The sequence below is a fragment of the Malus domestica genome, chromosome 05 (assembly GCF_042453785.1).
Source record: "Malus domestica chromosome 05, GDT2T_hap1".
NCBI lineage: Eukaryota > Viridiplantae > Streptophyta > Magnoliopsida > Rosales > Rosaceae > Malus > Malus domestica.
In genome coordinates, this window is record NC_091665.1 from 44,991,961 (window position 1) to 45,007,351 (window position 15,391).

At 39.4% G+C, this 15,391-nt stretch overlaps 2 protein-coding genes and 1 pseudogene across 2 annotated transcripts; all 3 read left to right on the plus strand.

Moving 5' to 3' along the window:
• Positions 1-1,225: 1,225 nt before the first annotated feature.
• Positions 1,226-5,044, plus strand: LOC103434538 (chaperone protein dnaJ 50-like). The gene is made up of 11 exons (XM_008372904.4): positions 1,226-1,826; positions 1,992-2,491; positions 2,583-2,645; positions 2,745-2,811; positions 2,913-2,972; positions 3,170-3,220; positions 3,351-3,431; positions 3,701-3,813; positions 3,969-4,086; positions 4,194-4,320; positions 4,690-5,044. Exons 2-11 carry the CDS (start codon positions 2,232-2,234, stop codon positions 4,791-4,793), a joined length of 1,044 nt encoding a protein of 347 aa, XP_008371126.3. The 5' UTR covers positions 1,226-1,826; positions 1,992-2,231; the 3' UTR covers positions 4,794-5,044.
• Positions 5,045-7,666: 2,622 nt separating this feature from the next.
• LOC103434606 (ubiquitin-like protein-NEDD8-like protein RUB3) lies at positions 7,667-8,583 on the plus strand (annotated as a pseudogene).
• Positions 8,584-10,081: 1,498 nt separating this feature from the next.
• LOC103434539 (polyubiquitin) lies at positions 10,082-12,522 on the plus strand. The gene is made up of 2 exons (XM_008372905.4): positions 10,082-10,379; positions 10,970-12,522. The coding sequence occupies exon 2, from the start codon at positions 10,970-10,972 to the stop codon at positions 12,341-12,343; it is 1,374 nt and encodes a 457-aa protein (XP_008371127.3). The 5' UTR covers positions 10,082-10,379; the 3' UTR covers positions 12,344-12,522.
• Positions 12,523-15,391: the final 2,869 nt, after the last annotated feature.

The following is a 15,391-nucleotide window of genomic DNA, read 5'->3' on the forward strand; positions in this document are numbered from 1 at the left end:
ATACTTCAAAAATATCTTACAATATTCTGGCGAAAAATATATATGTTAGAATAAATTAGTGCAAAAGAGTTTAGTTTACTGCAGTTAAGCCGTTTGAATGTTATCACTGCAAACTACATACTTTGGAGCTGGGAAAAAAAATGATTCTGTTTAAAAAACCCTACCTATCCTTCTCGTGTTTTGGCCGGATCTTTGCCGCATAGCAGCTGATTCCGGTCCGACGTCTGTTTATCCTTCTCGTCTTGAAGAGTTCTTCCTTATTTTGGTTTCTATTTCTCTCAAATCCCAACTATCTTAACGGTGCTCACACTTTGGATTGACGACTGGATCTAACTTTTTGGGTGAGATGGTGGTTGGGCTCGACATGGCACCCGTGACGCCACAGGATAAGCTTTGCTCATCTATGAGTATCATGAGCATTACAACTTCTGAGCTTTAGTTTGCAAAACCTCAGTTTGAATTTGTTGAATTTTTTGTATATGTTCTACTATAATGTTGAATCTGTATTGGTGGCGGAATCAACGGTCTTTTATGCATCGTTTTGTTCGTAATTATTTTCATATCATTCAACTTTGGGTTATTGTTCGTACAAATATGATTTTGAGATTGATCACCAGTTACTTGGTTCTAGTTGGAAACACTTCAAGTGTTTTGAAACTCAAAAATATTTTTTCTAAAAACAATTTTAGCAACTTTAAAAGCATTTCTAAGGGTTGGTTTGATATTGCTATGCTTTGAAGAAAAAAAACTGTTTCTGTTGTGCTGAGAATAAGCTCATTTTTGCTGCTTCACGTTTTCAACTTTTCTTTCATCCAAAACTGTGAAAATAAGCTGTTTTTAAGTGTGTTTACCAAGCACCTTTTTAAGCTAAGCTTTTTTTATACCCATTTTTTATAAAATTACATCAATACCAAATCAGTACTAAATAAACTCTGCATGATTCTATGTTATATTGCTTATACATTGTAATAACCAAAGTACCCTCTTACCCAAAGTGGTGGTCAAACCAAGCCAACTCTTACACAGCGACACGCCGTTTCAAATATGAGTGTTCTGCTAATCCGACGGCTGATATTTTTGGAAATCCAGATCTGTTGACTTATTTTATTTTGGCCTAATCGGATAAATGGTCCCCGTGATCATAAGGTATTGAGAAGATAGCCTTATGGTAAAAAAATTCGGATTTAAACCCCGTGGTCGAAGTATATTAGGATTTATGCCCTTCCGTTCCGTTCCGTTAACCCCTCGTCTCACTCTCTCTCTCTGCCCTCCCCCAATGGATGCTACTCCATCTCCGTCGACTACCTCCATCGGAATCGCTCTCAGACCTGCTCCTCCTCCTCTCTCTATCCCTATCCCTATCCCTATCCCTATCTCTTTCTCTATACCTCTCTCTGCTCCTACTTCTCCGCCTCGAATGCCTCTCTCTGCTCATGCTCTGCTTCCTCGAATGCTTATTCTCTCTCTCCGAAACCCCAGCCGGTTGCCTATTCTCTCTTTCCTCCGCTCATTCGGCCTTCTTCCTCTTGAGCTTGTTCTGTATGGATTCAATCTGGACACCTTAACAAACTTACTGAGTAAGGAGGACGAGGTGGAATACAGCAGCGGTGAGCCGCGCTCAGAGGCATTTTTGGAATCCAAGTTTGCGGAAGAGAAGCCGAGGCCTTGTTTGAATCTGGCGGCTCCTTCGCCGCGTCGAGTTAGCTTGTATTATCAGGTCTGGTGTGACGGGTTCGGGGTTCCTTCTCCCCAATGGATTGTTGGTCCCCTTCTCTCGCCGTCGACGACGAGTTCGAGAAGCTTGCCATGAGAATCAACCCCCCGATGTAAATTCACTTCCCCATTCGTTTCTGGGATTTTTCGGGTCGAATTGTTTGCTGTAAAAAATTGGCTTTTGCTTGTTTTCTTGAAATATCAATGTTTCTTGAGCTGAAATTCTCCATTTTTTTACTATTTTCTGATATGTTTTCTTGCTGATATGGGAATTTTAGGGTTACAGTTGATAATGCATCAAGCAAGAAAGCCACTTTGATTAAGGTATCTGACTGAATTTCTTTTATTCGAGAGGTCTGAGAGCGATTCCGATGGAGGTAGACGACGGAGATGGAGTAGCATCCATTGGGGGAGGGGAGAGAGAGAGAGTGAGAAAAGGGGTTAACGGATTGGAACGGAAAGGGCATAAATCCTAACGGACTTAGACCACCGGGTTTAAATCCGAATTTTTTTACCACATGGCTATCTTCCGAATATCATATCACCACGGGACCATTTATCCGAGGCTTTTTATTTTTTATATTTTATTTTGGTTGTCATTAAACGCCCTCCAACTCTCGGAATCCATTTTCAGTGAAATCCGGAGCCCCGTCGGAACCATGGCGCCACCGGCAGCGATTCGGTGGTTGGCGGTTGTTTCATCTCTATTGCTGTTCCAGCTCATCACTCCATCGACGGCCATCTACTGCGATGAGGACGACTGCTACGATCTCCTCGGGTCAGCTCAGCTCCCTCATAATTTTCCCTTTGATTCCCGAATTACCCCTGTATTGATCGCATATTTACCTACGTTTCAATTGCTTGTCTAGGGTTACGCAGAGCGCCAATTCGTCGGAAATCAAGAAAGCTTACTACAAGCTCTCATTGAAACAGTGAGTCTGTGATATTTTTACTCTGTAAATTAGTATAAAATTTGATATAAAGTCAATATCTTGATCATATTTATTCACAATTTGGTGTTGAATTGTCAGTCACCCGGATAAAAACCCGGATCCGGAATCGAAAAAGCTGTTTGTGAAAATTGCCAACGCTTATGAGGTACTTGGGATCATGTTATTTTGTGGGCAAAGATGGCAAATTTTGAAGGTTTGTTTGCCGTCTTGTGCTACTGACAATGGAGTTAACTTGCTACATTGCAGATTCTGAAAGACGAAGCGTCGCGGGAGCAGTATGATTATGCCATTGCACATCCAGAGGAGGTAAAACAAATAAACTAATTAGTCAGTAATGCATTGAGTTATAGGCTGAAAACTGGGTTTTCTTAGACTTAAGAATCGAGACTGCACGAAACAAGAACATTCTTGTTAGCTATGGTAAATTTGGATTGGTAATTTGGGTTCTTTGAACTTAGATGTTTGTGAAAGATAATAACTTTATCATGTTTTTTACTTGTTAGGTATTTTACAATACGGCTCGCTACTATCAAGCATATTATGGTCACAAAACGGTGAGAGACTTTTCTTTCTTTAGATTATAACTTCATATTCTGCCTGCTCAGAAGTAACTTTGTAAGTTGATAGGTGCATCTCCATTTCTATGTACTTTTTTCTAAAGCGGTTTATATGTTCACCTTGTAGGATCCTCGGGCTGTCCTGGTTGGCCTTCTTTTGATTCTTTCTGCATTTCAGTATCTAAATCAGTGGACAAGGTATAATCAGGTACTGTCGCAAATCAATATTATTCCTACGGGTGATTATACGCGTCTCAATGCATTAATGTTTGGCTTGTGGATATCAGTGTATTTCTTAAAATACTTGCACAACATGCCTTTGTTACTCGTGTGCTAAAGGTTTGTACTACGATGAGTGTACGTGCGTACTCTGGTGGATTCATACAGGACTTGGTCATACGCATCATTTATTTTATAACTCAGAAGCCTGCAAAAGGTTGTTTACCGTGACATTGTTGATGTTTAATACCTTTGTAGGCTGTAGACATGGTCAAGAAGACTCCTGCGTACAAAAATAGACTACGGGCTTTGGAACTTGAGCGTACTGGAGGGACTACAAATAAAAAGAAGAGCAACAGGCAGATGAACAAGTATGAACTTCTAGTCATTTTCAAAGGGAAATAATGAAATGCGTTGTTAAAAGTTGGAAATTTATCCCCTAGGATTAATCGATTGTCTCGAGAACTGCATTTTATGATTGGGTAATTGTCTTTAAAAATGGTGGATTTTTTTTTTTTGTCCGTAGGAAAGTGGAAGAAGATCTCGGCAGCGAACTGGAGCTGCAGATTAACGGTGCGGAACAACCCTCCATGTGGGATCTTCTTGGTGTCCGTTTCATACTTCTGCCCTACACTATTGGCAAGGTTAGAGTTCCCTTCATGTCATTCTAGAAATGCTGGCTTTTACGTTTAAGACAGTGATTTTACATTAATTATTACATGGATTACCAGTTAGTCTTTTGTTGATTCAGCTATTACTATGGTGTGGCTGTTGGTTCTGGAGATACAATGTGAGAAAAGCACCATATACATGGGATGATGCCTCCTACCTGACACGGAGATCCCTTGGTGCGCCTATTGACGGATGGAGAAATCTAGGTAAATAAACTTTAAATTTAAATGTTTTTCCTTTTGCTTTTCTTCTAATGGCACTATGAGTTTGGTTGGGGTTACCAACTTTAGATGCATTAGATCACCACCCATTAGGATGAGAACCAACCTTGTTTTTCTTTAGCCGTTCACCATGAACTTTTGGCTAAACTATATCTTTCATTCAAGACGTGACAACCTTAGAAAAACTGTCTATGATGCTCAAGGTCAAGGGGATAATCAAGTTCCTTAATGGAAAATTATTACATTGATTACCGTTTTGAGTTGTGAGTTCGAGAGCCTATGTGCTCCAACTTCTTACACACTTACATCCATGAGGTTCTTCATAACTTATTAATCATTGGTTTGTTTTGTCAGATGAATCAAGAAAGGAAGATCTTATTCATAAACGTTTATGGGAAAAAGCAAACTTGGAGAGCTACCTTGCGGATATGCGCAAAGAATCCAAGCGGAGAAGATAGCAAATTTTGTCGCCTATGCTAGCTTATGCTCTCCAAATACTGACAAGATAATTAGACCAAGACACGAAAGAGATGACCTATGTTTTTGTTGGAATAGCCGAGTGGTGGAGGAAGGCGGAATATTAAGATTTTTACTTGCAAATCGCTACATTAGCAAATTGTACTCTGTAACCCTTAATAGAGGAAGTTATAACTTATAAAGGCCAGATTTGTATGGATTAAATTTAAGTATACGAGACTTTGAGGTAAAAGCATTTCCGTTTAATGCCCATTGTGTGCTCAAATTGACAATGAAATATAGGGAAGAGATACAAATTTCAAAAATTTAAGGAAGAGATACAAATTTCAAAAATTTAAGGAAGAGTAACAAATAGCTTCCTTCAAAGTGCACTCCTTTTGTCAATCTGCGCTAGTGTGGTTTTGTAGACAAATTACAGGTTGACATACGTGTACAAATTGATTATTGTCGTTTTTTATTTTTCAATTTATCATTAACCTATAACGGCTTTTCATTTCAGTCATACAATGCCACATTTAAAAACATTTGCGCGATATAGAGATCAGAAATTTGCGTAAGATTTTGGACCCTATTGATTGTGTGTTTGGGTTTTATGTTTAAAAACATTAAAAACTAACTATGAATTTCCACATTTTCCCAACAGTTGGTTTTTGCTAACTTCGGCAAATCTTAGCAAGGCTGCCTGGGGAGCTCTCCAGAAGAACAACTCACAGCTGATGTCTGATGATCCGTTCTTATGAGGCAGGTTTGTCAGAAGTCTGTCATCTATAAGACAGACTTAATATCAGTAACAAGCGAAATCGAGATGTTGTGTGACTCATTACATGTATCAGTAATAAGCAAAATCAATATGTTGAAGGATGTGTGTCGTTTATATATTTCTCTGTATATAATTTGCTTCATCATCTGCTCCTGCCAAAGCTTTTGTGATGCATGTTTATTTACTTTGTGTGGCTCATCACAGCTGGGAGTGCTGTTTCTACTTTCTACCACGTACGTAAAACATGCAGTTTTGAGTTTCTTGTACCGGTAATGGGGTTCCGTCGAAGGTAATAGCTACAACCTGGCCGTTTTACTCACTAGACATAGATACTTGATTAGTATCACAGTTCGAGATGTTAAAGAAAGGAAGGAGGACATAAATGGAGTAGAAAGATATTAATTCAGTTGAGTTCTGAAGCATCGAGAACAACACTCGTGACTCTGAACTGGCAAGGAAACAGGAATACAGATTCATCATCTGAAGTAATCAAATTGGCAGTGCCTTATCAACTCCCTCCTCAGCCACGCACCGCCGAAGGTCACTTTCTGTTCTTACATTTGTACTTGTTCCATCTTTCATTCGTCTTATTTCTTTTTATCTCGTTGGCACCCTACTGAATGGGATAATGTTTTGTTGTTGTTGGTGGCAGATGTACCTCGGTCTTGGAACCGGAGGTATAATAAGAAAGATGTTACGGTCAAAGTTTGCCCGCGACATGTTCAACTGTATGCTGTTCAAGACTCCTGAAATCTTGTGTATACTTGATTACCATGTACTTGTATTTTTTTTCTCAGCTCACTCTGTTTAAATTCGAGCATACTGAGCATTTTTTCCCCTCTTCTTTTATGAGGCTGGAGATCATTTTTTAACTTTTAGGGTGACGGCCACACCACGTGTAAATCTCAAGCCCCGGATCAGTTGTAGGGTGGTTGTATGCTTTGGAATTGGATCCCCTGAGCAAACTGTGGGGATCCTTATGACCACACAACATGGGCCGTTGGATTTTGTTACAAACATGAGGGTCATTCTAAAGGTTATAATAATTGTAACCGTTAGATCAAAATTCAACAACTCGTGTTGTGTGATCATGAGAATCCCCGTCATTTGCTCAGGAAGGGATCCAATTCCGTATGCTTTGGGGCTTTTGGGCCCCATTCTCTACACCGAAAAAAATATTGCAGTAAAAGCCTCGGCTTTCGATGTGTTTTTTATTGTTTATGTTTCTAACACGTACTTAATCTAATCCCGAAGGAAATACTTATACTTGAGTCCTGGCCAATCAAGACTCATATTTCCTTACAAAAGATAGGAATTGGAATCATTTCACTACTTAATTTTTCTAGCATTTACCTAAATCGAAAAAGTGCAAGTTTTTTTAAAATTCCTAGTTAATAACCAAAAATAAAGAATCCGATTGACTAGGAGGCACTGGTTGTTTTAATTCTTTTCTTACTTCTCTTAGTTTTAAGCTTTCCGTTTCATTCCTTTTCCTCATTTCAGATAAGTGAACATGCCCCCATATTCTTATCTAACGAGATGGGACATACAAGGGAACCATGTGTTGAATTGTTATTGGTCTATGCCGTTAGGTAAGGATATGGTGATCTGATTGGTCACAAAATTTACAGGAATTTTCTTTTAAACACATGACATCACATGATTATCACTCTAATAGAAAAAATGTTACTGAGATTGTGCATTTGATACACGAGAGATTTTCCCTGATTTTATGATCAGTTTTGAATCGATGTACCAATATAACATGGAATCAAAAGTGAAAAAACAGAAACAGTTATCAAACGTCCGCTAAATAATTTCCAAAGCTGATTTAATCTGAGATAATTTTTTGGATTCATTTCTAATCCGTATGTTTGTGATCGAGATCCCTGTAACAGGTAACCACAAACATTTGAAAATTGAAACATTAAAACCTGAAAATCCGTGCAGATCAAATAATAAATGGATAACGTTCTTTGATTCTTTCTCCTTAATCCAGAAAATTTGAACACCCTTAGGAATCAAACATGCAAATCGGACGCAGTTACAACACATTAATATCGGCACCTTTTTACATGCACAAAGTTTATATATATATATATATATATACACACCTTTTCCCCTACCAAAACCCTAGCTGAACTCTGATTCCTGACAATGGATGTTAATTTTGAGCTCCGGAGAGGAAAATACTTCACCATTGAAGTTGGTTATTTTGACACCGTTCTCGAGATCAAAGAGAAGGTTCAGAAATACCAAGGGATTCCCATTTCCCACCAAACCCTAGTCTTTAACGGCCAAGTCCTCAACGATGAACGAGACGTTGCATACTGCGAGATCTACAACAATTCCAGCATCCAACTCCTGATCGCATCTGAATTTGATAAATCGATGAACAACAGTTGTAATAACAATGAGAAGGCCGCGGAGGACAAGCATAAGAAAATCCAGCTCAACGTGAAGACTCCCACGTCCAAAATCCATGTACCTATTGAAATGGACGTACACGACACAGTCTCAAAGTTGAAAGAGAAAATCCAAGCCATAGATTAGTTTGTTCCGATTAATAATTGTTTGGTGCTTCATGCAGTTGGAAACGAGTTGCACGATTATCGTTCGTTGCACAAATGTGAGCTTTAGGACAATGCGAGGATCGAGGTGAGTTTGAGATCGTCATCAGCCCCTGCAACCAATGCGGCCTCACCTGTGGCAATGAGCGGGGCCGGAGTTGGCGGCGGAGGAAGAATGGGGTCCAATAATAAGTTAAAGCTTATGGTGTTGACAAAATGCGGGACGAAAAAGATTGAAGTGGAAGTGAACCCGTCGGTTAATGTAAAAGAGCTTAGAAAAGAGCTATGCAAAGGCAAATGAACTTTCATTTGCCGCAAGAGAGCTATTTCTTCCTCTATAAGCAGAATGTGATGGAGGACGATAGGTTTTTTCAGTGGCATCAGGTTGGGCAGGGTGATATTATAGAAATTTTTAATGGTAGCGTTACCGATGGGTTCTAGATTGAGCTATTGAGCTACAACATTTTTCATTTTTTTAAGCATGATTTCTGATTTTTTTTATTTGGAATAATTAGTAATGTAATTATATTTCTTAAGTATGATTTTCTCCTAAACCCTTCTTTAAAAAGAAAATGCATTAGATACATCCAATATTGTTGGTCCCAACTCCCAACCCAACAAATTATCTTACTTATATTTTTATTTAACAAATAAAGAAGAAAAAAAGAAGAAGAAAGAAACTTCCAACCCAACATAATTATTGCCCACTTTCATAAAATCAGAGCCACCTACCCCACTTGGAATACGAGACCATGTTTCTTTTGGCACCACTCCAATGTGTAACGTTGTTAAAAGTTTAATATAATTTAAAAGTATTTTTAAAATATTTAAAAATATTTTTGATGAATGCATTTTGGAAAATTTTTTAATGAAAAGGAAGTGCCTCTCGAAATCTAAATACATTTTCTTAAAAAGCACTTTCAAATGAGTTGTTAATTTTTCTCTAATTAATTGAAGGATTATTATAATAAAAAATCCATACAATGCAAATGGAGTCTCAATATTTACAAACGACATCAAATGGTGCACAACCAGTTAAGCTAACTAATTAGTTCAACTTGGTACATTTTTTTTCTTAAAAAAAGACCAACCGGTGACGTCCCCATCGTAACCCACCCTTTTCAGGAGTAAAAAAAAACTAAAGGTTAATTTTGCAACACAAATACTAATTATCAAAAGGGTTAGTATAGATAGGACACCGTTAGTTATAATCCCAAGCATAAAAATAAACACTAATCACAATTTTACACGGAAATGTGCTACTTAAATAAAATTGTTGATAAAGCAAAAGGAGGAGTCCTAAAAAAAAGTATATTGTGCTTTAGAAATAAAATTTGAAATTTACTTTTAGATATAACTTTAATATATTGAATCACTTAGTACTACAATCTGGTATTTCTCTCCACTTGTAAGTAAGAGATCTTAGGTTCGATTATCGCTAACGGCGAATTTGAACCACATTATTACTAGCCCATTATAAGACAAAACTAATCTCCTTCTCCTCTTAATATATATAATATCGTTTGTTAAAAAAAAAATTTAATATATTGTTTAGATTTTTTTTCGTAGCATTCAGAGTATGTAATATTAAAAATATTTCAAAGATAATGCCACTTATCCGAATGATTAATAATCCCCAAAGCAAGTGGACAAAAAAGTAAAAGTGTTTATCTCGAAAATAGAATAATGTTATTCATATCATGTTTTTATATTATATTTTCATATTATTTTAGGTAGCATTTGATGTGAACCGTCACATCATTTGAATTAATAAGATTTTAAAAAAATTTCATTATTTAATAAACTAATAATTAAGAAAAATTAATTAATTAAATAATAATTATGGTATAGAAGGAATCTTTTTTCTTCAATTTTTTAGATTTTGTAAATTTTTCAAATAAGGTGGTTATTTATATTAGACGCCGTCTAAGCTGGTACCAGGATGCCGTGAACGATTGACTCATTTGAGGTCATTGATATTACGAAAGAAAGGGCGTGGATACCAAGCTTTGCCTGCCGTTCAAACCGCGCCTTCGCACCTGTTCCATCCACGTGTCGCTCAACTACTGGACCGCTTCGTCACGCCACCTCCGTTGCCGTGACGAAGTCGCCATCTCTATCGCTATAAATCCAGGCCTTGGCCTCCTTTCTTCCTCACAATTGCCGTTGTTTTGCTTCTCTTCAATCTGAAAAATCTTCCTTCAAATTCTCTTTCCAAGCTTCTTCAGCCTCTCAAGGTGCGTTCTTTCTCCCTTATTTCTTATTAATTTCTTGTTTGGTTGCTAGGAAAGTAGGAAAATTGGAAATTCTTTTGATTTGTTTGATCTTTGTGAGATTTATGACCAATCGATTTGGTTTGGTTTTGACTGTTTGGATGCGAAATTAAGAACTTAGAAAGAAATGTTCCGTGGAATTGTGATTTTTATATTCAATTTTTACGAATTATGGGTTTTCCTGTATTTTAACTCACCGATCTGCATGTCTTTTCGAATTGAGAGTAACTTAATCTTTGTATCAATTTTGATAAGTAGGCTTTATTTTGTATCGGATATCTAATTTGAAATTTGTTGTTGATCAATTTGATTTTGTTAATTATATTTTATTCCGTATAAAATTGTGGGGATAAATTGAGCAACTTTGGAGGAAAATTTGTGTTTTTTAAATTGTGGAATCGTGTATGAATGGGCTTGTTCTTGAATAAATTTAGAGCCTTTAATTTCTTAAGCATTCATTTTCAAATTGGGGGTTTTTTTTATGTGATTTCCTGAACTGTAATTTGTAATTTTGATTGAAAGATATTGTTCTGATGATAATTTGGCTTTTGTAGATGCAAATCTTTGTGAAAACCCTCACCGGAAAGACCATCACCCTTGAGGTGGAGTCTTCTGACACCATCGACAACGTCAAGGCCAAGATCCAGGACAAGGAAGGGATCCCCCCAGACCAGCAGCGTCTTATCTTCGCCGGAAAGCAGCTCGAAGACGGCCGAACCCTCGCAGACTACAACATCCAAAAGGAGTCAACCCTCCACTTGGTGCTCCGTCTGCGTGGTGGCATGCAGATCTTTGTCAAGACCCTCACCGGTAAGACTATCACCCTTGAGGTCGAAAGCTCCGACACCATTGACAACGTCAAGGCCAAGATTCAAGACAAGGAAGGGATTCCCCCAGACCAGCAGAGATTGATCTTCGCTGGAAAACAGCTAGAGGATGGCAGGACCCTTGCCGACTACAACATCCAGAAGGAGTCAACCCTCCACTTGGTGCTCCGTCTGCGTGGTGGCATGCAGATCTTCGTCAAGACCCTCACCGGCAAGACTATCACCCTTGAGGTCGAAAGCTCCGACACCATTGACAACGTCAAGGCAAAAATTCAGGACAAGGAGGGCATCCCCCCAGACCAGCAGAGATTGATCTTTGCCGGAAAGCAGCTAGAGGATGGCAGGACCCTTGCCGACTACAATATCCAGAAGGAGTCGACCCTTCACTTGGTTCTCCGTCTCCGTGGTGGTATGCAAATCTTCGTCAAGACCCTTACAGGGAAGACCATCACCCTTGAGGTGGAGAGCTCCGACACCATAGACAACGTGAAGGCCAAGATTCAAGATAAGGAGGGCATCCCACCGGACCAGCAGAGGCTTATCTTTGCAGGAAAGCAGCTCGAGGACGGCCGCACCCTTGCCGACTACAACATCCAGAAAGAGTCCACTCTCCATTTGGTGCTTCGTCTCCGTGGTGGCATGCAGATTTTTGTGAAGACCCTGACTGGCAAGACCATCACTTTGGAGGTTGAGAGCTCCGACACCATCGACAATGTTAAGGCCAAGATCCAGGACAAGGAAGGGATCCCACCGGACCAGCAGAGGCTGATCTTTGCCGGGAAGCAGCTCGAGGATGGCCGCACTTTGGCGGACTACAACATCCAGAAGGAGTCGACCCTTCACTTGGTGCTACGTCTGAGGGGTGGTATGCAGATCTTTGTGAAGACCTTGACAGGGAAGACCATCACCTTGGAGGTGGAGAGCTCGGACACCATCGACAATGTGAAGGCAAAGATCCAGGACAAGGAGGGTATTCCTCCGGACCAGCAGAGGTTGATCTTCGCTGGTAAGCAGTTGGAGGATGGAAGGACCCTGGCTGATTACAACATCCAGAAGGAGTCCACCCTTCACCTTGTCCTCCGTCTCCGTGGTGGTTTCTAAGTGCTGGTGTGGCCGGTGACCGTCTGCTATTTGTTCCCGTTGGAAGAAGTTTATGGTTTATATTTTATGTTTTTAAGTTTAATGGTACTGTTTTTGCCTCCTAAGATGAGGCATCTGGGCAAGTTTGTGTTATCTTATATTATGTTTCTATAAATAAATTCGGTTCCGGTTTATAATAATTTCGTCATTGAAATTTCTTGATTTGCTTGCATGGTATCCTCTCTGTCAATGGGTTGCTTTCGATTGTCTTTGTTGTTGGTGTGGTTGCTGCACTTGAAGAGGTTGGTATAGCAACCATCTCCTCTTTCTGGTTGTTAAGTTTTAGTTAATTCTTGGCTACAGAATCGGTTCTTAATTTTTTCCGGCGGCAACTGATTTTTTCCGGCAACAACGGAGTAAGATCGATACTTCAGAGTCGGAGGGATATCACGTTTGTTTTTCTTCAAATCCCTAAAACCTCTATCCCGCATTTGTTTTTCTTCAAACAGCCAATCTGCTTTCGCTTGCTGCTACCAACAGGTTTCGGTTGATTTCCCTTCCTTTAGATGCTCGGATGTTTCAGTTCGCCAAGTTCTTACACCAGTTCAGTGGTGCATGACACTTTTGCCGAAAGCCACACCCAAATGCACAGATGCTGATGATAAACAAGAGTTACACCAGTTTTAGGAAAAGAAGAAATGGACCGAGTCCAAAGTGGCTAACTTGTTTGCCCTTGATACCATCCGACCTCCAACCCATAAACAATACAAGCATGAATAATACTTGACTACTCAAAAGGTGGATAGGAGTTCTACTCAATACTGTTTGTTGTTGATTTATAGAATTTCTTGTTCATGATCATAATTTTTTGTATTATAAATCATCCTACAAAAATCGCTTTTGCAAAAATGAATTATAACTATTCTTTTAGTCGTCGAATTGTATAAAAATAAATGAACGGAGTTGATAAAAACATTACAAACTATATATGTATTTGTGTTTGGGCCCAAAATAACAGTTTGGGCCAAGTGTAGGGTCATTCTCGGCCCGGGAGGCCTTGCGACAAGAATACCATGGATCGTTCAGTACGTGGGCCTCCAAACCTAGGTCGGCTAGGTCATAACGCAAGAGGTCGAATCCTAGTGCGATAAGGAGTCTCGGCAGGACCCGGAAGCGAATCCGGCTCAGGTAAAGGACTAGGTTCACAGTCCTAGTGAAGGTAGGACTGGTCGAGTTGATGCTGATCAGGGGAAGAAAACCTAGTCCGAGGAGGTTTTTAACTCGACCTTGGGGGGAGCCATTGCTATAAATAGAAGAGGTTACACATCATTCAAGCCCCCTACAAATCAATACAAAATTGCCCTGCGCAAACTCTCACAACTTGTGATTTTTCTTTTTCCTTTTTCGCTGACACATCTTCCGTTGGCATCAACAGCACTGTGGAAGCAACCGGTGATATCTTAAGTCGGCATAGATAGCTCTGTCACCGTAGAATTGATCGGTCTTGCAGTATCTTCCGTTGGCATCAACAGCACTGCGGCGAGAACGGTTGATTACCTATCCAAGTCTCGGTCGAGAAGGGTTTCTGAACCCTTATTGGTCGAGGTCATCTCATCAGCCTTCTCGGCGAAGTGAGGTGTTACATTCGGCACATTGAAAGCCGAATTTGATATTGAACTTCGTAAGAATAGTAACCTTGTCTTCAGGTTCGAGAGCCCAAGAGGCCGAGACGTGTTCCTTTCTCGACCGCAATCGCAAGACGCAGAAGTCAGTAGCGCGACCCAACGCAACATCAACAAATTTACTCCTCGGCCGAGCTCGGCCGACGAGTTGGCACGCCCCGCATTCACTGAAGGACGTAGTTAGCTCATTAATTACTCGGCCTGCGCGCCACGTAAGCTTTGTAGTTTCTAGGGTCAACAATTTGTTACAATATATTGATTAAATGATCTTAAATTAATTAATTTTTTTTTGCAGAAATGACCAACAGAGTAATTCATAATACGAACTATTCTAATCATAAGCACAAAGCTCTGTGATCCGAACATGAAGAGTATTAAGTAGAAATAGTAAATTGTAGCTATGGTCCCTTAACTTTAACTCAATTGAAGCAATGGTCTCTCAACTAAAAATTCATTACCATTGGTTCCTCAACTCATCAAAACGTGCAGCTATGGTCCCTCAACTAAAAATTCATTACCATTGGTCCCACAACTTTAATTCAACTGGAGAAAATGTCTCTCAACTTTAATTATATAAATGGTTATTCCAACATAACTTATTTTGACAAAATTTTGACAAAATTAATGAAAATGACTATAGCTACATATTTTGATAAGTTGAGAGACAAATGGTAATGAATTTTTAGTTGAAGGATCATTGCTCCAATTTGATTAAAGTTGAGGGACAATTGCTACAATTTACTCAAGTAAAAATTCTTACTCATCCTTAAATAGGCAAGCATTGTTTATACAAAGTATATATCGTTTATGCCCACTAGCCTAGCCTTCGGCTCCGGATGGAAATGTTCTGTCGGCAGATGGTATAATGAACTTGGCTGACTAGGGGCTCGGCTTAGCGCTTCCAAACATGACTCTCTTAGTCAATTGCGGGGTTTTGTTTTCCTCCGCATCTCTCGTTTATATCTTGGAAGGCAAGCATCTTTAGTGATTGAATTTTACCTCTTGCACCAAGGTATTTAGACGTAATTAATTCCAAGTTAGTTTGCACCACATTCATACGACCTAACAGTGGCAAATGGTTACAATTCAAAGGCAAGTCGATTCCTCACAAATCGTCATGAAAGCCGGGTTTGAGTCCATTTCTTTCTTATCTTATAGCAGAAACTAAGATGTCGTTTCGTTTGATCTCTAAGATTGAATTGAAACGGATAACTCGTTGACTTCAAGGTATATTTGAGGTCATTTGTACAAATGTTGTCAGATGTCGTGTCACGCATTTTTAGCTTCTTGTAATGCTTCCAATGAGCTGGAAAATAAGTCCTCAAACTACCCCAATGTATATGGCCTCGCCGGAGTCCCCAAGGAAAACCGTATACTTGATGGCTGG